Below are 22,711 nucleotides of genomic sequence, written 5' to 3'. Positions count from 1 at the left end.
TAAGAAGCCCCATTCTAAAACACCAGGCCAAGGGCAAGAGCTTTCTTGTCTTGCTTAGCTCTGAGAGAACAATCTTGGGATGGGTCTAGACATTTGATTTGTGAAAAGCCCAACCCCTAACTGGCCTGAGTGACTTGTGAGGTGGCATGGCAGGAAGAGCTCTACCTGGAAGAGATGACTACAAAATATAAGACTTCGTTTCCCATACATTTATCACATTTCATTCATATGGCCACAAAAATCTTCAAGAGATGGAGTTTATTTCTCCTCCCCTGAACCTAGCTATGTGAGACTTTGTGATTGCCTTAGTGATGTGGCTTCTACCTGGGACTCTCTTGACTAAAGGGAGGGTCCTTGCAACTCGGCCACTCACTTCCTCATCAGGAAGCCCAGGCCACTGAAGAAACTATTGTTTAAAAAGTACGGACTTTGGGGCTGGGGCTGTAGCTCAGTTTGTAGAGTGCTTTCGTAGCATATACAAGGTCCTGGGTTTGATCCCCAGAACCTCATAAATCAGGCCTGGTAGTACATTTCTGTATTCCCAGCACTTTGGAGATATAGGCAGGAAAATGAGAAGTTCAAGGTCATCCTTGGCTACATAGGGAGTTCAGGGCCAGCCTGAGATACATATTAAAAAAATAAATAAAATAAATAAAATAAAAAATATATCCCTCTTTAATCTTTAAAAAAAAAAGTTGTCTGACGTCCATATGTTACTTATGGCCTTGTGGCACATGTACCTGCATGCATGCGTGCACACACAAAAATAAATAGATTAAATTAATAAATAAATAAATAGAGTAATTGGTTTATTAAAAAAATAAATAAAATAAATAAAATAAAAAATATATCCCATCCCTCTCTTTAAAAAAAAAAGTTGTCTGACGTCCATATGTTACTTATGGCCTTGTGGCACATGTACCTGCATGCATGCGTGCACACACAAAAATAAATAGATTAAATTAATAAATAAATAAATAGAGGTAGAAGTAATTGGTGGAACAACTCTTCTCTCCTTAGTACAGACCTGCATGATCCTTTTCCACGATAGATTAAAATGTATACGTGCACCTACCAGTGCCTTGGAGAGTTCAAGTGTTCTTCCTAGTGCCGTAAATATCACTATAAACATCATTTTAAAGCCATTTTAAATAAAGTCTTAATTTTAATAAATTCCTTTTGTCATATTTCCCAGTTGATTCTGTCGCATATGTGACAGTAAAGCATTGGAGAAACACAGCCCAGCCCTAAAATTCCCTAAGAGGTAGGCCTATTGGAATAGCACACTTCACAACTACTGAAAATCATCCATGTTTCAAGAACCTGCTAGATGTTTTTAAGCTCTCTTTTGAATGTATAACCACAAAACAGTTCAAAGAACCTGAAGCAAATTTTTTACCCTTTCAGAGTATCAATCTCCTGAAAAAATCCCATTTCTGACTGTCATTTATCAAATTAATCTTATGATTTCCCAGAAATTCACAGTTATAGTAATTATCATTGCTCCTGTTTCTTCCTTAAATAATTCATCCTCATCTTGTACCAATTACTTCAGCATTGCAAAGAATGTCAGTCAACCCAGCAGTGCCTGTATAGCAGGGTTTCATTTCTGCAGTGCTCTGTTTCTGGTGTACACCTGTGTTTTAATGCTAGCTGATGGTCCTATTTTCCAGTTTGTCTTCAATAATATATTGTAAAAATGGTCTGAGTTCTACAAATGTTGATTTTACTAATGTCTTGTACATATTAAGTTACATTGACAACTGTCTTAGTCTGTTTGGAAGTGCTATAAAATACTATAAACTACAGAAATATTTCTTACATTTCTGAAGCTGGAAATCCCAAGATCAAGGCACACGCAGATTCAGCAACTGATGCAGGTTTGCTTCCACACAGAGCAGCTTCTCCTTGGATTTTACTATCCTTGAAGGTGCAAAGGAGCTCCTGCCCTTGTGCCTGAGTCACCCCCCAGAAAGTCCGATCTAACACTGTCACTCTGGGGATTAGGGTGTCAGCAGATGAAATCTGAGCAGATACAATCATTCAGACCATAGCAACATTATTAATGGAAATAATTTTTAAGTCTCAATTTCACTTTAAGGGCTTTTAATTTATAAATTCAATCTGAATAAAATAGTTAAGTCTTCACTTTTAAGTTTAATTTGCTTCACTATTTCAATTTACCCAGTATTCACTACTTATAAAAATTTATAATTCTTAAAAAATTCAAATCAACACAATTTAAAATACAGGTAATTTGACTGAAAAAAAAAATCACTGAGGACTCTTAGATTTCAACATGGACTTAAATTATAAAGGGAAATACATTACAGGAAAACTAGGTGGAACCTAAAGTGGACTTTCTACTTCAAATTCAACATATTAAATTCATCTTTCATATATATCCTGGGAATGATGTTATCTGACTCTACAAGTTCCGTGGAGCATGCTCTCATACAGCAATGTGGACCCTTGCTTAGTTTCAGTAATGGTATCCAACCTTAAAAATACAGAAATATCAGGCTAGCCAGAGATGTTACAGCAGGCTACCCAGGTCCCTATCTCAGGGCCTAATATAGTTCCTGTGTTGCACAGTCGCCTCCACTTCCAAGACCACAATAAGTTTGATTATAAGAGTCTTCTTACCCTTTCTGGTACTTTAGTAGCTCTTTCTGTTCGTGACAAGAAAGCAGCATTTCTGTTAATCAAGTTAGGTAGTAATTCAGGAATTCCCCCAACCTGTGAATTCCCAAAAGGCATATTTAAAGGAAGAGTTAAAGGAATAGATCATATATCTATCAATAAAAGTTGCACTCAAACAGAAGCTTTCAATGAAGCTTAGCAATATTGCTCCACCATCAAAAATAGACATATATTCAAAAGTTAAAAACATTTACATAGCATATAGAAGTAAAAATAACTTTAAGTTAGTGAGATATTGCAATGGAAACAGTTGACTATATGAACTTCTAGGTAGGTATGATGGATCTATATACATTATTTAAATCGCTATTTAAATACATGAAGGGTGAGCTTTCAGCTATATTTAAATATCATATTCATATATCAACTACTTTTAAATTTCATAACCAGGATGCTGTAATTTCAATAATATACAATTACAATGCATATGTCCAATTATATAGTATTATTTGTTAACACTTCATTATTAATACATAAAACATATTAACTAAAAATTTCACTTAATTACATGACAATTCTGAATTAATACTTTCCAAGCAAAATGATCAATATGCTCTTAATATAATAATCCTTCATATGCACTGAAGATGTAAATTAATGCACTAGAAGAGGCAGGTAACCTACAATTTTAATTTGCAATTAATTAATCCCTATGAAGTACTGTTTCCAATTTAATCTAATTTATACATTTGTATTCATTTAAACTGTATAAACAGTAGCAACATCTTTTGTTTATAAAAGGGGTAAGACTTTACTGTCTCATCTTTATACACCTTGCTGTTTTTACTTTATAACTTTATATTCATATTTAATATTTCAGAATTTGACACATAGTAAGGAAGGGTTAAATATATATCTTTCTTTGTTCATTGTTTGGTAACATTAATTTACTAAAAAACAATGTCCTGAATGTGTGAAACTATGGGCTCTTTTAGGCAAAATGCTGAGACTGGTCCTAGAACAAGAACTATCATATAGCCTAGCATGCGTGAAAAATGCTGTTCCCAGAAGATGGGCTATTAAACTAAAATTTTAGTGGCATTCAGAAGTTACTTTCCTATGAGTTATAGGTCAATGAGACTCCTGGTTGCCCACCATAACTAGCCAATAAGACCCTATTGCTGTAGACACCATACACTTTGGTTGCAAGACATAAAGAAATTGAACTTGAACTAACTAGGAAATTCTCTCCATGCTGGCTACCCTTCATGGTGCTGGAAGGTGCTATGCAGACTGCTGGGGAACAAAGGACATGGGTGGTATTACCCAGCACTGAACCCTGAATGCTACAGTAGTGACCAGTCAAGCAAAATGTGTGCACTGGTGCAAGAATGGTAAGATTGTTTATGGTGGTAACCAAATGCTGTCTTATTCAGATTTGAAGTCTGCTGGAAATTCATGCTTGGTACTGCAAACATGGTCAAAATCCAAGGCTGGGGAAATTATAGACCCAAGGGAAGAACATACTGATGATTGTTTTGCTAAATAGCCATGTTGTCAAATTACCTTCTAAATATTTATTTTTATTCCCATAGATTTGTGCTGCTCCCAACCTTGGTCAGAGAAGCTTTTTAAATAGGTAGTGATGCACAACTGTCCAAGGTCCTGAAAATAAGCTACTTTAAGTGCTCAGCCATAAATGGGACATCTATAACAACCCCCTCCACCCAAGCAAGGCTTGGGAAACATCCCAGAAATGGGAACAGAAAGAATATCAGAAATAATCCCTGAGCCTTAGGAAACAGAAGCTTAATATAAATATCCTATTCTGAAATAAGCAACTGGAAATAATCATTCTGAGTGAGGTAACCCAGACTCAGAAAGACACAGTCTCATGTTCTCTCTCATAGCTGGATACTTGCTTAGAATTCTTAGCTATGCATGTTTCAATTGGGAAATCCAGGGAGGCTAGGAAACATAAATGTCCATGGGGAAAAGGGAGCTCCATAGGAGAGGCAATAGAATGCAGGGATACAAAGGGTTACAATGGAGCAGGAAGAATTATATGGGGCGGGGAATGGGAGAGCACAGCAGAGGACGGAGCATGGGGAGGAATAACACTAACGGCCTTTAGAAAAAGCTATGTGGAAACCTACCACAATGGAGGCTTCTTTTTTTGTTAAATAAGTTATTGAGAATTCCATACAGGCATATAAGCATATAAGGTGTTTTGATCAAATCCATGCCCACTCCCTCCTCTCCAGCTCCTCTCACATCTCCCCATTACTTTTTTCCGATAACTTCATGTACTCTCTTATTTTGTTATGGGGTTTTTTGCTCCTCTAACATTCCCCCCTCTGAAGAGGTACCCCTAAAATCTTATAAACATTAGATAAGAGCTCTCAAATACTTTCAACATTTTTGGCCTTTGGAATGGAATATGTCACTAAGAGGCCTAAGGACATTTTGACTTTTACCCAAGAAACTGGGCACTTTTCTTTGGGGTCATTTTACACTAACTGCCTAACCAATTACTACCTCCTATTCTTATCACACCATCCTCTGAAGACGTTACCCAGCTTAGGGATAGGGAATTGGGACGCAAACCACTCTGGCTTCTTCCATGCTGAACAGGGACGCAGGATGAGGCAATTGGAGTAGCCACTCTTTTCTGTAGGGGGAAAAGAAAGTCCTTGACTGGCGAATAGGAGATGTGAAGCAGAAGTAAAGGCAAGAGTAATTAGCATTAAAGTTCTACACAGGGAACTAGAAAAAAGTCAGAACAGGGAAATTTTTAAATGTTCATATGAGAGTCCATTGGAATTTCTTAACAAAGGCTTCCAAAAGCATCCCTCTATTGGGTTCCTCTTCATTTTTCTTTTGCCTGCCAAGGCTGGACTTGAGAGTGATGGATTCAGGATTTGCTTTCAGTCATTTTGATAGCTGTTGGAGTAGTTAGAATCAGTGTCAGTTCCCAGTTCCCTCTCAAAGACTTCTAGATAGGGGGAGAAAACAAATTTGGCCATCGTTTTAGAACAATAGGGCATTGTCTCCCTTACCTCCAGGTGGGCACTACAATATTGCACACCAAGATTTGAAATCTTACATCTGAGCAGCACTTTCTAATTCAGAACAAAATCATCAATGAAAAATAAGTGTCTAACTTTTATATGGACTTAAGCCTAATGTATGAGAAGCATAATTCCTTGAACTCTTAAAGAAATATACTGATCACTTTACTCTTTGGTTATATACAGTTGGCCCAAATAAATAAGTTTATATTTACACTTAGGGTCATTTGAGGATCTGTTCCTTGGGTGGTCACATGGGCTTGCGAGGAGCCCCTGGCTCCTTTCTTTTACCAGTGCCATCTATGTCAAGATAGGTCAAAGGTCCTGTTCAACCATGTCCAGTTTCACTTGGAAGCATGGAGGAAATGTTTCTTCCGAGTTGACCCTCCTCTTTGTAGACTGGACACTGGTTCAAGTCTATCTGGTGGGGTCTCCATGTCCTCCCTGAATAAGAGGACAGGTGAGTTACCACAGTTACAGGACACTTTGAGAGATGCTTCATAGTCTCCTGGAACTTAGTCGACCTTGGAGGACAAGGAGCAAAAACTGTCCTTTAAGTCCCTCTGACCACATTAGTATAGGCCTCAAACTATGGCTGGTAAACATCCAATAAAGTTAGTTCCACCAGGCTGGTACTTTTAATTACTATTTGCTATGTAGATAAAGCTTGGGTAAAAAAACAAATGTTCTCAGATAAACCTTGACTAGATATATATTTTGTTCCTTAAACTAGTTGACTAAAAGATGGCCTGGCGTGCACCATCATGCTCAGCCTTTCCTGCTCTTGACCTTGTAATCCTTATACAGGGCACAGCAAGTGGTCTGGGACAGTTAAGTTGGTGCTGATTCAGCTGATCTTTGTTTTACTCTGCTGGGCTGTCCAGATTGACTGAGACTCCTAGGCTCAAGTGACCCCTCTACCTCTGCCTCCTAGGTGCTAATACTGCAGGTGGACACCACCTGACCTAGCCTTTTTTTTTTTTTGTCTTTTTGAAGCAGGGTCTCCTTGTAGCCCCAGCTGTCCTGGAACTCACTATGCAGACCAGGCTGGCCTTGAACTCACAGAGATCCACCTGCCTCTGCCTCTGCCTCCCAAGTGCTGGGACTAAACAAATACATTTTCCATCTGTTGTAAAATTTCTTTTCCTTGTGATACTAGGCAATGTTTATTCCCTTTCAAGGTTCTAGTAGCAAACCAATGCTTGACGAATGTTTTACTGGGTAACCAATGAATTTACTGAGCTTACTTACTGAGATAACAGAGGGGTTACTGAGGTGTATGAGTGACCTGATGTTATGCACACTGGAAAGCCTTTACCCAGCATAAGTCAAGCCTTCTCTTCCTAATCTTCCCCAGATTGTATACTTTAGCCTTCCCCAAATCCAGGAGACCATGTGCAATTAGGACCAAATTACATACTGTTGGCTGGGAAGAGTGGCTGGATAATGCGGTGAGGGTCCAGTGACCATGCTTGCCCCTTCTTTAATGAAGGAACACAACCATCAACGAGTGAAATTATGACAATCTTTAGCGGTCAGGCATAGCTGTCATGATGATAGTAGTTATTTCATGCAGAAGAGATTGCTGTACAGTATCATTTTATTAAAAGGACATGGAATTTAAAAGGATTTGGTGCTAGGATCCACATATGATAGAGACCATACATCTCTTATTTTTCTGAGTCTGTGTTAGTATAACAGTTTCTAGATCCATCCATTTACCTGCAACTTTCATTATCTCATCTTTCTTTACTGCTGAATAGAACTCCATTGTGTAAATATACCACATTTTTTAAACATTCATCAGTTGAGAGGCACTTAGGTTGCTTCCATCTCTTAGTTATTGTGAAAAGATCAGCAACAAACATTGTTGTACAAGTGTCTCTACAATAAGATGAGTCCTTTGAGCATATGCCAAGGAGTGATATAACCCAGTCATACGGTAGGTTCATTTTTAGTCTTTTAAGACTTCTCCACACCATTTTCCATAGAGGCTGCATGAGTTTGCAATCCCACCAGTAGTGAATGAGCATTCTCCTTTCTCCACATCCTCACCAGTATTTGTTATCATTTGTTCTCTCAATCCTAGCCAGTCTGATTGGGGTAAGGCGATACCTTAGGGTGGTTTTAATTTGCATTTCCCTAATTATATCTGAAAATTACTTTTTGAGATGTTTCTTAGCCATCTTTATTTCTTCCTTTGAAAACTCTTTGTTTAGATCTTTAGCCCATTTTCTCACCTCATTGTCTTTTGAGTTCTTTATGTATTCTGGATGTTAAACCTCTGTCAGATGTGTCACTGGTGAAGATTTTGTCCCGTTCTGTGGGTTTTGTCTTCCTTTTTTGATTGTTTCTTTTGCTATACAGAAGCTTTTTAGTTTAATAATTCCCATGTTGATTGCTGGCCTTAATTCCTGAGCAACCGCTCTCCGATTTAGAAAATCCTTTCCTACACCTATATCTTGTAAGTTACTGCCAGTGTTTTCTCCTAATAGTTTCAGGGGTTTCTAGTTTCACATTGAGGTCTTTGATCCCTTTGGAGTTGACTCTTGTGCAAGGTGAAAGATAATGTTCTAGTTTCCACACCTACCACCCCCTTCAAGGTTCAGGAAGTTTTGTGGAAGGGATTGGCAGAACAAATGTAAGAGCTGGAGGAGAGGGTGGAGTGTTAACTGCAAATGTCCTCCAACCACTATGCTGGCAAGCTATAGGCACACCTCCTTCCCAAGCTCATCAAGGAGTCAAGGGAGGAGTCAGTTACCATTCCCACCCAATAAGATGACCTTAGCTGCCTGGGGGGTGGGGGCAAAGGATATATAAGCCAAGAACACCAAAAGGCACTTCTCTTACAATTTTGTGTGGCTGTCAGGAGGTCACAGGATCTGTATTTGAGTGTGGGCTTTATGTTGCAGCTGTAAATGTGGGGCACCCACTCTTCTGTAAATAAACCACTATCCTATGCTCTGTTAAAAAAATAATAATAAAAGGCAGGTGTGATGGCTCATGCCTTTAATCCCAGGCAGAGTTCAAGGCCAGCCTGATCTACATAGTGAGTTCCAGGCAAGCTGGGGCTACAAGGAGACCCTGCCTCAAAAAGACCAAAAATAAAATAAATTAAATTGAATTAAATTAAATTAAAGTGAAGTAAAAAGTAAAATAAAATAAAATAATTAAAAATTTAAATTTTAAAAAAAGGTCATGAAGTTGGGAGGGAAATATGTTGAGGATAGGATCCAAGGGGAGCTAGACTGAGGGAGTTGATGATGGATATGACCAGGGTACACTAGACATGTGTCAGAAATTTTCAAAGAATAATTTTTGGGGGGACATGGTCTCCCTGTAGTGCCAGCTGGCCTAGAACTCACTATGTAGACCAGGATGGCCTTGAACTCACAGCTATTTGCCTGCCTCTGCCTCCTAAGTGCTGGAATTAAAGATGTTAGGCACCAACTTTTTTTTAAAGACTATTTGTATTATTCCAGAGACAATTTTTAACATTTTTCCAGAAATAACTTGAAACAGGTTACATAAAAAAACATATAGAATGAAGTTTAAGGGTGGAAAAGTAGGAAGAAGAAATCAAAGACTAAAGCTGGGCATGGTGGCACACATCCTCATTTCCAGCACTTGGGAGGCAGAGCCTGACAGATCTCTATGTGTTCAAGGCCAGCCCAGTCCACTCTGAGAGCTCCAGGCCTGCTGGGGTCACAAGGAGACCACAGGTTACATAAAAAAACATATAGAATGAAGTTTAAGGGTGGAAAAGTAGGAAGAAGAAATCAAAGACTAAAGCTGGGCATGGTGGCACACATCCTCATTTCCAGCACTTGGGAGGCAGAGCCTGACAGATCTCTATGTGTTCAAGGCCAGCCCAGTCCACTCTGAGAGCTCCAGGCCTGCTGGGGTCACAAGGAGACCCTGTCTCAATAAAAAAAACAAAAAAAAAAAAAAAAAAAAAAAAAGGATTTGCCAACATGGGATCAACATTGGTGGAATAATGATGGTTTCCATCCACTCTGTTTTTTTTCTTTTTCTGAAAATCCCAACTAGGGTTTCTTTACAAAAGAATGGGCACACCACCACCACCCCCATTTACAGCTGCATTGAAAAGTCCACACTCAAATATAGATCCTGCGACTTCCCAACAGCGGCACAAAATGTTGAAAGAGGTACCACATATCCTTCTCAGCTTATATATCCTTAGTCCCTCTCCCACATGCAGCTAAGGTCGACTGATTGAGTGGGAAGGGTGACTGACTCCACCCTTGACTTCTTCATGAGTGTGGGAAGGATGTGTGACTATAGCTTGCCGGCATAGTGGTCGGAGGACACTTCCAGTTAACACTCCACCCCTTCCTCCAGCTCTTACACTCTTTCTGTCAACCTCTTCTGCAAAAGTCTCTGAGCCTTGGAGGGGGTGGCAGGTGTGGGATGACCTTCCCCCTATTGTGGCAAGGCACTGAACTTTCAGGTCTCTGCATTGTCTGTTTGCCATGGGCTGCTGGCCCATTTTAGTGGGATTCCATCTACTATAAAAATACAAACAGTAAGGAGCAAAAGCATCTAAACAGTGGCTGCTATAACATCTTAGCCTATGGGTGTAAACACAAATGCTTGGATAGTACTTTAGCGGGTGCATCACATCCATCTAACAAAACAATTGCTGTCACTTTCCACTGGGGCCTATATCCTCCCCTGCCACAGGGGGTTGGCCTCATCTATATCAAAAATTTGCTGGTTGTATATGGACTAGACATTTCACTATTGCACAAGCAGGAACATCTTGTTTGGTATGTTGATAATGCAATACACAGGGTTCCCCATTGAGCAGAATTATAGGGGACAATTCTCCCCCAGTCATCCTCATATCGCCTTTTGGCAACATGAAAGCCACCCATCCAGTGGCAGGACGTTTCCAGCTTAGTCCAAGCTTGATTTCTCCCTCTCCTGCACTCAAATGCAGTGTCCTCAGTAATAGGGTTTTTCCATCCATTTCTGGTGTACAACCAACATTATTGGCAATGGCCTTTATTGTTTTGAGGGCCTCTAGGGTCCCTCAAGCGAACAGCTCATGACAGGGCAACCCACCTCTGGCACTGGGATTTTCATTTAACAATGAAATTGCTTCTGAAAGGGCTTTCTTCCATCCCCATAGAGTTCCTTCTGTGCTTAAGGCTTTTTTTTTTTTTTTTAACTGTGTATCTGGAAAATTTTTCCCCCTTTATTCCCATAGTTCTTGTATAACCCTCCTTCCCCTCATCCCCTTTAACTACCCTTTTTTTTTTCACATATTTCTCTTTTAGTAACACTTTTATCCTACTAGTCCTCTCTCTTGGGTCCCTTACCTCCCTGTTTCCCTTCCATATTCCTGATCCCTGCAGTTGTATCAGGATATGCACTCACTTATAAGAATTTGGTGCTAAGATCTACAAATAAAGAACATACGTCTTTTGTTTTTCTGAGTCTGTGTTATTTCAGTTGGTATAACAGTTTCTAGATCCATCCATTTACCTGCAAATTTCATTATTTCATCTTTCTTTACTGCTGAATAGAACTCCACTGTGTAAATATACCACATTTTTGTTAACCACTTGTCAGTTGAGAGGGCACTTAGGTTGCTTCCATCTCTTAGCTATTGTCAAAAGAGCAGCAACAAACACAGTTGTACAAGTGCCTCAACAACAGGACGAGTCCTTTGGGTATATGCCAAGGAGTGGTATAACTGAGACATATGGTAGGTTCATTTTTAGTTTTTTAAGAATTCTCACTGCTTTCCATAAGAGTTGCAGCCGCAATGAATAAGTGTTCCCTTCTCCACCTCCTTGCCAGGATTTGGTATCCAAATTTTTTTATAGAAAAAAAAAAGATTCAGAGGACTACCAATCAATGCTTTGAAAAACCAAAGTTTTAGTCTGAAGATCTGCATAAGGTGCAATAAGCAGATGACAGAAGAGATTCTCTGTGCTTCTCTAAATTGCCAGTCCTTTAGCAGAAGGAAACCATCCAAAGAGAGACTTTACAATTAAGCTTCTCGGCAGAGAACAGCAAACAATGCTGCGTTTTACATCTGTAAACCCCAAAGACACCCTCTTTGATGGATTAAATGAGTGACTTCCCCTAAGATCAATTCAGTCCCAGTAAATAGGGAAGTGCTAAGGACTTCTTTTGGATACAAATATAGTTTGGTAGAGGGGGAGCCAATAAACTATAGGTAATGAGACTCACAAATTCCTGAAAAAAAAAAAAAAAAAAGAAAAAGAAAACCAAAGTCTAACCATGAAGGTAATAGAAAGGGGAAATTTTTTCTGATCTATGGACAAGCAGCCACACTGCGAACAGGTAGACACAGCGCAGGGAGGAAGATTTCAGAAAAATAATGAAAAGGCCCAAAGTACAGAGAAAGCATATGTACCCAGCATCCAAAAAAAAAGAGAGGAAAAAAAAGGAACTCAGAAAAGTGGGCAGACTACAAAGCTGCATGGTGGTAGCTTGCTAAGTAACTGCACAGAGAACAGAGATTCTGGAAAGGCAAAGAACATTTCCTCATAAAAGAGGTAATCATTTCTTTAGCATGGTTTAAGGTGAATTCTCCCTCCTTAGGGGTAGTCCCTTAGCCAGAGGACTGATTGTCTGCCCAGCTAGAATGCCAGGTCTCTACCTGATAGATGAAGTAGCCGATGGATGAATCCGGTTGATCAGGAGAAAGCATCAGGACACAGATAAAACTCCAGTGGAATAGAATTTTCTTTCCCATGGACAAGTTCCCTTCAGGGGAGGGAAAAAATGTTTACCCACAGGTAGTGAGCTGGCGTCTTTAATAGGGGGAGGCTTCAGGGGATACAGAAGGTGGGAAGATTTTTTTTAAAGATTGGCGGGGGAGTGAAAGAGCAGGACTGTTAAAACCTGCCCCCCTTTTGAGAACAAAGGGGAAGCCTGCTGTGCTGACCAAACTGTGGAGAAAAGTCTGCTTTTGACTTCAAAAACCAGGGTGCTTATCTCAGGGGCTTGTAGAACCCATGAGGCCCTGTAGGTGAGGGGGCAAGGCTGCTATGGATCTGAACCCTAAGACTACCCAGGCCAGAGATTCCATTCTCTTGACAAAAGAACTAACTTTCCCTTAATGGGCCTTCAGTGAGACTGTAACATTGACAAACATTTTTGGTAAAGTCATTGATGTTGTTACTGATGCCTCCTTTATGTCTCCAAAATGTGGCCAGGACCATAAACCAAATAGCAGACCACCTGCTAAGAAGACCCAGAATAGAAACTGGGGAGTTGGCTTAGCAGGTGAAAAGTGAGAGTTTGGAGACATCCCACACTACCCCCACACTCCCCACTCCCCCCTCCACCCCCCCCCCCCCACTCCACCCCCCCCACCCTCCACCCCACTCCCACTCCCGTATGGTGACCCTCCTATAATCTCACTGCTCAGGAAAGGGATAGGAGATCACTGGAGCAAGCTGGAGAGCTGGACTAGCTGAATTAGCAAACTCTATGTTCAAGTGAGAAACAGTGCCTCAAAAAATAAGGTCAAAAGTAGTCAAGGAAGGCACTCAGCATCAACCTCTGGCCTCCATGTTCAATTCAGTAACCCAACAAACTCCTCAAACATGTATGAGAGAAGCAGAAGAAAATTCCAGAAAAAATTAGCATATTATAAATACATGATAAAATAGCAGTAAATACTGATGATACAAAGTAATAATGTACACAAGAGTTTAAAATACACAAATTGAGAATTCATGGCAATTATTAAACAAAAACAGAAGGCAGCAAAATGCAGTTAAACTATTCCAAGTTAGGATACCTGAAGAAGTAGTAAGACTTACTCTTTTTATTGGAGAATAATCAAAGGCGCCATCACGACTCTGAAGAGAAGCACTAATAAAAACACAAGACACAACTTATAATAATGAAATGTTGCTACATGTTACACAAAGTCCAACAAATGTTCTAAAAACTAATAAAATTCATGATGGACTCAAAATATACTTATATCATCCCTTAAAACCATGGATAGATTTAGTGTCCTTTTTATAATCATGATTAAGGTATATTTATATTTAGCTGTATAAACTCTTTAGGAAGAGATACACAAGAGTATTCATCACAGAAAGTTAAAATGAAGTCTGGGAATCTAGAAAATCTGCCAATCAAAAAATCAAAGACTTTTAGAGCATATAAAGGCGTATTAAACTTGTTTATTAAGCATCTCAATAATAAATTGGTGAATTTAATAGAAAGTAAACTGGTAGAAGTCAGACTGTTACTTTAAAGACTCTGTCAGATGCACTACAGAGGGCTATGAAAACACAAACATAATAAAATAGAAATGTCTGTACATTAATCAAATATAGCTATCAGGGCCTCAGATTTTATCCTACTTTAAGTTAGCAAATATTGCCATAAATTCACAGATGCTGACAGAAGATGTAATAGCCCTAGCTCCTCCATTTTGTGTAAGACATCTTGATAAGTGTCCAGGCCCTACTCTGTCCTGGGACCAGAAGTTCCAGGTAGAGCTGAGGAACACACCCATATAATCCTGGTGTTAGAGTAGCAAATAGCCCCATGAATTGAACTGGTCAAGACTATAAAATCTCTAGTCTATTGAAAGACCCACCTTTCCAGTTCCACTGGTCAATCATCTGGTCATAGGACTGCCCCTAGGAAGGCAGGTTCACCTTAAGTTATGCTAGATAGATGGGTGGAATACCTAGTGCATTAATGATAGTGAATTTTTCTTGCCTGGAATCCTGCCTCCTAGAGCAGAGCTTCCTGACCCATAGACATGTAACTCTCTGTAAGTCTTCCCACTTTACTGAATTCTTCTGAAAAGTGTAATCTCCTTTTATTCTCCATATTCCTTCTCTAAACATGCTTTCTTTAAGGCTTTGGGCTGCCCCTAGCACCTTGTATTTCTTTACTTTTTCTAAATCTTCCTTCTCCCAGCCATGTGGCTGCCAGTCAGCCATGTGTCTGACCTCCATGTGGGCTCTAAACCTGCATGCCTTCATGGCTTTCTTTCTTTCTCCTCACCATTTTCCTCCTGAAGGTAGCTCACCTGCCCTAAGGATTGTGTTTAAAATTCTAATAATTGTAAAAGCTCCCATTCCCTCCCAATTAGGGCAGCATTTTCTAAATTGGCTCAGAGAGTGCCATCCTTGGACAGCTAAATAGATTTGTCTGATTCAGAACTTTTTGAGTCTGAGTGGTCTTTTCCCAGTGGTCTTGAACTCTGTAACAAAGGCACAGGGCTCCTGAGCCAGATGCAAAAAGTAGTTGCTCAAGGCATGCCACACAGTGCTGCCAGCAGGCATGTGCAAGTCTTCCTTATCCACAGGTCATGATGGAGACAAGGCAGGACAAATACATTCCTGTACACAACGGTTTTCTTGTGGAAGAAAACATGAGAATAAGGAACACAAATCTTTTATAACCGGCAGCTAGCATGTCCTCTGTGTGAGGTGAAGGCATAGTTCTTTGAAAGCTGCTTTTGATATAGAATCATTATTGAAAAGGAGAAAAAAATGTGCAGAAGCATAAAATACAGAGAAATTGTATCTTAATCATAAAAAAGGAACTTTGGGGGTGTTTGTGTAGAAAAATATCTAAGAAAAATAAGCTTTGATAAAAATTAGAACCTTGAAAAGCCTTGATGCCTGTCTTTGTTTCTCCTTACTCTGACCAATACCAAATTGGGGAGGAAAGGGTTTATTTGTCTTACATCTCCCAGGTCACAGTTCATCAGGGAGCCCAAGGTAGGAACTCTGGGCAGGAGCCTGGAGTCAGGAGCTGGAGCACAGGCCATGGAGGAACTCTGCTTATTGACTTGATCCCTGGCCCCAGCTCAGCCTGCTTTCTTATGCAACACAGGCACATTTGCCCAGGGGTGGCACCACCCACAGTGAGCTGGGCTCTCCCACATCACTCATCAAGATGCCCCACAGGCCAGTCCAATAGAGGCAATTCCCCAATTGAGGCTCCCTCAACCCAGGTGTGTCAAGTTGACACTAACACTATCCAGCACAATGCCTAAAATTCACTTTTATTTATAATAAAATGTAAAAAGAGTTCGTGTATCATTAATACAGGTCATCAGATTAAGCACTTAGATAACAATTCCCACCTTTAAATTCCTAACCATATTGTTTTCTATCTTCTTTTTTTTTTTATATATATATATATATATGTGTGTGTGTGTGTGTGTGGGTGTGTGTGTGTGTACATATATGTGTGTGTATGTTTGTGTGTGTGTGCGTGTGTGTGTGTGCAAAAATGTCATTATATGGCCAAGATGGCACAGTGGATAAAGTCACTTGCTGTCAAGTACATCATACACACACACACACACACACACACACACACACACACACGCACACAATAAATAAATAAATGTAAAATGTATCCATATGTAACCTAGTGTCACACACAACAAATGCACACTAATATAAATTTTAATTATATATAAAAACTCATACATCATAAAGCTGTACTAAATCAAAACTTAACTCCCACCTCCACTGAACCAAAATCTCAAACTATGCTCTCATCCACAGCCCTGACTGTGTGCCTACCCACACAGAACTGTCTCCCTATTAGAAAATTTGCCATTTTAAAACTAGTTGTCTGGCTAATTCTCCCTAAGCCTTAGCTGTTCTGTAATAAATATCTCTATATTTTGGTTTGAATTTATGGACCTTCACCATCCTGATTACTCTTCCTTGACACATCTTCAGTGCATGTTATTTGCCATCTCTGTAATTTCAATTTATAACTTATTGTTTCTTCTGTCATTTATCTACTGTTTAATATGAAAATTCTACTTTTGTGCATTTTTTTGTATTGAATTTTCGTGTTTCATAAAGAACATCTCAATCAATCTTAATCATCTTTATACTTCCTTCCCCATTGCTCCTCCCATAGCCCCCACCCCACTGGAATTCATACATTCTGTCATTTGTGTTAAGGCCTATTCTGTCAAGTTAGTATCCCCAACTGTCCCTCAGAATAATAGGAATAGTTTATCTTACTTATCTATTAATTCTATTATCACATGTATCCTTAGAGCACTCTAATGACTTAAGCATTATACATAAAGAATAATATTTTGCTGGGGCTGGAGAGATGGCTCAGTGGTTACGAACACTGGTTGTTCTTGCAGAAGACCCGGGTTCAAATCCCAGCACTGACATGGCAGCTAACAATTGTCTGTAACTCTCGTCCCAGGGGATCCGACAGCCTCTTCTGACCTCTGCAGGCATTGCATGACATGACATGGATGCACTTACCTACACGCAGGCGGTACACACATGCACATAAAATGAGAATAGTAAATAAAATATTTTTTAAAAAAGAATAATATTTTGCTGTTAACATTTTACCTGATACTCACAAGGCCCGGGACTACTAGAAACTTCTTTCTGAATTGGAACCAAAATTCAAGGGACAGAAGAACCAAATGCAATTTTCTTTTGTTTCTTCAAGAAAGTATTTTTAACATTGGCAGTTATAGTTTTGTTTAGTATATCATAAAAACCAGGACCTAAAATTATAAAGAATATTATGCATAACAATAAACATGCTTTTAAAGTGCTTTTTGAACTTGGTAACATTAAAGTTTTTAGAAAGAGACCCCATATATTTCTTACTGGTTTATAAATAAAATTGTATATACTTTTTAAAAAATGTTGGGGGTTAGAGAATGGCTCTGTGGTTAAGAGCACATAGTGCTCTTCACGAGGATCTGAGTTGTTTCCAGCACCCACATCAGACAGCTTACAATAGTCTGCAACCTCAGCTCCAAGGGTCAAACACATCTGATCTCCATGGGTGCCTATACCCATGAGTATGTACCCATACATAGCTAAACATTCATGCACATACTTAAAAATAAAAAATAAATTTTTAAAGTTCATCAAAGACTTATAAAGTTAATGAATGAACTATCAGAAACATCATGTTAAGGAGGCACTCACAAAATCTTGAAGGATGAATGATTCTATTTATACGAAATTTTAGAAAAGGTCAAATCACAGGATTAGAACAGTTTGGGGACTGGAGTGGGATGGAGATTAATGTCAATGGGCATGAGGGAAATTTTTTTAATGATGGTAATATTCCAAAACTCAACAGTAAAAGTGGTTGCCTATGTGAAATAAAGGTTAACAGCCACAATTCCATTTGTAACACAGACACCATATTGAACTGTAGTGACCACACCAAGATCACTGACATCCCAGAAAGTATGTGCTGAGAATGAACATCCTAGGAACTGCGCCAGCTAAATCCTTCCTTAGTGACAGCATCCTGAACCAATAAGACATTGAAGCAAATTATTCCTTCAGTCATAATTCTTCACAGCCTGAGTCACTCACCTAAACTTCTTTTTACCTTTACAGGGGCTCTCTAAGCACCACTCCCATCGGACGTATCCTAATCTTTACTAGGATCTGTATTCCCTCAATTCCAATTGTAAGACCCCAAATAAGTGGGTTTTTTTTTTTTTTTTTTGCTCAGCATATCACCTGGGTCTCTTTGGATGACAACTGACAGATATGTGTTTCAACACTATCAAGCTGTACATTTTAAATTATTTTTATTATCTGTAAACTAAACCTCAGTAGAGCATAAATAAATGTCAAAGCTAAAAAGAAGGTTGATGCAGCCATATTAAAATGTATTTGACACATATACACAAAAAAAAAATCTTACCACCCAGTCTTCTTGACACAGCACTTAGTTCTTAATGCCTTCCTTTCAGTATATGATTATAACTTGCACTATTTTCTACAGGGGAAGTCTGAATGAATAAAGTTTCACATATTTTTCATTCAAAATAATATAAACAATTTTCTGTGCCGATTAAGTTGTTGAGACAACTACTTAAAACAAATATTTAAGAATCTTCTTTATAATTCAGTTTCTTTCCTAAGGAAAAGTCAGTTCTAGTGAGGAGTAAAACCATTACTGAAAGGACTGACATTTGAAAGAGCACTTGCTTGTATCACGTGTGTATTCTATTAAATTAGCTCTGTAAGTCATTCTCACTGATTTGGCTGTGTTTATAGCATGGGCAATATACGTTTTAAAAATTTTAGTTTAAATGATATCAGCAAACAGAGAATTTTTAAAAATTGAACTCTGTCATGCACATATCTTGCTATTACATACAGTTAAAGTAAAATGCACAGATTAATTGCAAACCTGGCATTTCCTGTGCACTGGAGACCTGTGTGAATCGGGCAGCACTTTGACCAAATGGAGAATTCAGTCCTGATGTTTTCTTTGAGTGCTTGAGAGCAGTTCGGATTTCATTATATGTGCCAGGAGCTCGGGTGGTTGATTTTATCATTGCAAACCTCTAGTGAAGAACAGGAAAATATCCAGGTGAAAAACTAGAATACATTTCCATACTTCAGGAGTCTAAAGCTGCCTAGTCAGAAGTACAACATTTAGAGTTTATTTCTTGTGGCATTACTAATGCCAACATTACAATGACCTGAACAAAAGGCCTGATTTATTTATTTTGGTCTTTTTGAGACAGGGTCTCCCTGTAGCCCCAGCTGTCCTGGAACTCACTATGTAGACCACGCTGGCCTTGAACTCACAGAGATCTGCCTGCCTCTGCCTCCCAAGTGTTGGGATTAAAGGCGTGTGCCACCATGCCCGTCTTTAAATTTATTTTTTAAGAAGGAGCCTGCTGTGGCTTTCTGTGTGAATACCCTCTGTTCTATAAGGAAGCTTTGCCGGTGACAGCTGAGGGATACACTAGTATTCTTTCTACCCCCTCTTCTGCTCTTTTCCATGAGCTTTGGGTATAGAAGTTCCACTGTAGTGTGGCCACAACTGGCTAAGTTTTAGAGAATAAGAGACTGCAGACTGTTTCTCCCTAAATATACATGAGCATATATACCATATTATTTGTGTGTGCATGCATATATTCCTACATATATTTAAAATCATAGGTCAATATTGAACTCTTCAGTAAAAATCATCCCACAGGATCCTTTCCCACACCCCCTAATCTAAACTGTAAGTACCTTCCTCCACATTGAAAACTCTAGCCCACAATAACAATTTTTTCTTTAAAACTGTGTATCGCTAAAGTAGTTTCAAAATTGTTTCATCTATGCCATTCCAATGTACTAAAGATAATTCAGAATTTGTTTTCAATTTTCATACTATTTTCATCTAAGACTGATGCAATCAAATACTGTTGTTACCTGGAACATTTCTTTTATTAATCCCTTTCGCTGTGATTAAAGGAATAATTGTTGATTATTTTTCCATTTACTTTTAGTTTTAGAAAACTTTTTAACCCTTTCTATTCTTGTCAATGGTTTTATTTTTGTAATATATGAAACACTGACATGCTTCCAAATTATACTTTACAAAGGTACAAGTAAGCACTACTGCCATCCATTTTCCTTCTCTCCCTGTGTGATCCTGCCACTTGGGGAGTCTGAATGTGTAACATTTTCTGATTTCCATTGATAGTCATAGGGTAATTTCTGATTTCCATGATAGCCATAGGGTAGATAATGTCACACTACCAACCTAGTATCATTTGACTTGCAAAGCTCCTGAAAACTACCCTTGTCTCTTGAAAGGTCAAGAGGGTGAACCATTCCCAGCTCCACCAAGCCAATGTCAGTGCTCTTTGATTTAAATGCATTGTGTTCTTATAAAGCTCAGCAGTTGTATGTATGTTTTACTATTTTCCTTTCTTTCTTACACAAAATGCAGTGTTTCAAATATGTTCTGCATTTTGTAAAACAGATAAATATGAAGGTGAGTGGATTTAATAGATAAATCCCACAGGTGAGTCAGTCATGGTGGTACATGCCTTTAATTCCAGTGCTAGGGAGGAAGAGGCAGGCAGATCTCTGTGAGTTTGAGGCCAGCCTCGTCTACAGAATGAGTTCCAGGACAGCTGGGGCTACAGGGAGACCCCGTCTCAAAAAGACCAAAAAAAAAAAATCCCACAGATATTTCTAATGGTCATCTAGGACTTGGAATTCTTGAAAAAAATGCTGTTTTCAAAATTAATACTTGAAAACATAAGAGGATTCATTGTATTAACATAAAATACTAGACAATTCCTAAAACATGACTAAAGTGTCCCAGAAACATATCTGTACTTATTCATATATGGCAGAAATTCTGGCCCCTAAGGCTACCTTGTCAATTGGATTGTATCTTTTTCCAACATGGTAATTAAGATATGTCTTTATCTTCAACTGCACACACTACCTCTACCAGGCAGCTATGTTTGGTTTCAACTCCTTCATGTCTTTTACCTCAAAATTATTATCCTTCCTTTCTCTATCAGCCCCTTAAACAAATTTTCTTTTCCATTTCTAAAAACAATTTAAATGACTGGTGCCAAATGATATAAAATTAGAGCTACATATTGGGTGAATGGGCATAGCCCCAAAACTCGGAGCGTTGGCTGAGAAACTGTGCTTTAAAAATCAAGGCCACACACACACACACACACACACACACACACACACACACACAGCCCTGTCCTTTATGTATCCATTTGGTGCAGTGCCTTAAGTACTATTAAGTTACTCAAGACTGAAATCTAGTGTTCACTCTTGAGTCTTCTCAGTCCCTCACTACATCTAACTCATTAAAATGTAATCTTAATTATACCTATAAAATACATCTTTAATCTATCTACCTGTCTCTAAGGAGATATTCTTAAGTATATTGAAACCAAAGTAGTTGTCTATAGTCACCTGAAAGCTAATAACTTTCCCAAGTTAAATAAAATAATCAGAGCTGCACAGAGTACAGGTGGATACATTTCACAACTACCTTGGTCTGGAGGTTGCCTCATTATAAATGGTTGCCAATCTCTTAATTTTTTTGCTTTAGAAATACCCTGGACACCTTCAAGTCTCCACAGAAGGTTCTTTGTATGATGTGAAATGCTTGCTGTAGAATAGATGCTTTGCTGCAGCATCACCAGTGAAGGTCCAGTAGTGGCTGCAGGCATGACCGATGGCCAGGTAGCATGGGACACCTTCAGACCTTTCTTCAGGAGATACACGTTCTCACATGGGTCACACTTAATGCCTATACACTCATTAGCAAGGGATATTTTAAAATTCAGGACAAAATATGTATTACCTATCATCAAACCTGAATGTTCACTTATGTGAATTTGATTAATAGGAGATGTTTAATAGATGGTCCCATTTCAAATACTAATCCATGTATTATTGTTAATATTCTGATCTTATTTCCACACATTTTTGGCAAAGCTTTGTCCTGACTATGCATTCCCATTTCTGATTTCCTCAACAATACTTTTCTTTTATAATCTCCTTTAAACACCTTTGGATTGTTACCGGCTTTGCATTATACATACTATAGTATATCATATTATGTGTCTATATATGAAAATGGCTATTTGACCATTACCTCAGATTCAGAAAGAAAAAAGGAAGATGCATCATTTACATTCACTGTCATACTTTCTATCTTCTGAAACTGACTTTTAAGTTCATATTTTCCAGGCCCTGGAACTCCCTAAATTATAGAAAGAAAGGCATGTTCTCATTGACAAAGGACCTACAACACATAAGAGTGGGGTGGATAAATATCTGAGCCCAAGCTGCAGGGTTTTTAAGCAAATCCTTATATTATCAAAGCATGTCACCTTTAGAGGCAAGCCAGAACAAACTTCCTTTTATTTTTTTTAATTATTTATTTAACAACAACATACTGAGAAGAAGCATTTCATTACAACAGCACTGACATATTCAATAACAATTTCCTGAGCTAAGATGCATCTCTTTCAAAATTGGCTGTAAGTTTTTAGGTTTACAGTTTAATTAATACAGTTATATAACATTAATCTCTATATATCTGATTATTACTAGTCACAGTTGGTTACTTTCTGAGCTCCTTGGTATCTGAGCATGGATATAAAGTCATCAGGTAGATTTCAGTGGTAATGTTTTTCGCATCTACCAATTACT

General features: G+C 38.6%; 1 protein-coding gene across 1 annotated transcript in view; it reads right to left on the bottom strand.

Moving 5' to 3' along the window:
• The window catches only part of Stpg2 (sperm tail PG-rich repeat containing 2), a 469,738-nt gene that overhangs the window by 270,581 nt on the left and 176,446 nt on the right, over positions 1–22,711 (bottom strand). The window contains 5 exon segments of the mRNA XM_008826204.1: positions 2,647–2,739; positions 12,954–12,956; positions 17,099–17,259; positions 18,921–19,077; positions 22,152–22,259. Of these exon segments, the coding sequence (XP_008824426.1) occupies positions 2,647–2,739; positions 12,954–12,956; positions 17,099–17,259; positions 18,921–19,077; positions 22,152–22,259 (522 nt within the window).

Source organism: Nannospalax galili, unplaced genomic scaffold (assembly GCF_000622305.1).
Source record: "Nannospalax galili isolate Female #2095 unplaced genomic scaffold, S.galili_v1.0 scaffold189, whole genome shotgun sequence".
NCBI classification, from domain to species: Eukaryota; Metazoa; Chordata; class Mammalia; order Rodentia; family Spalacidae; genus Nannospalax; species Nannospalax galili.
The sequence above is the reverse complement of the archived record's forward strand: the minus strand, read 5'-3'. Positions and strand labels throughout refer to the sequence as shown.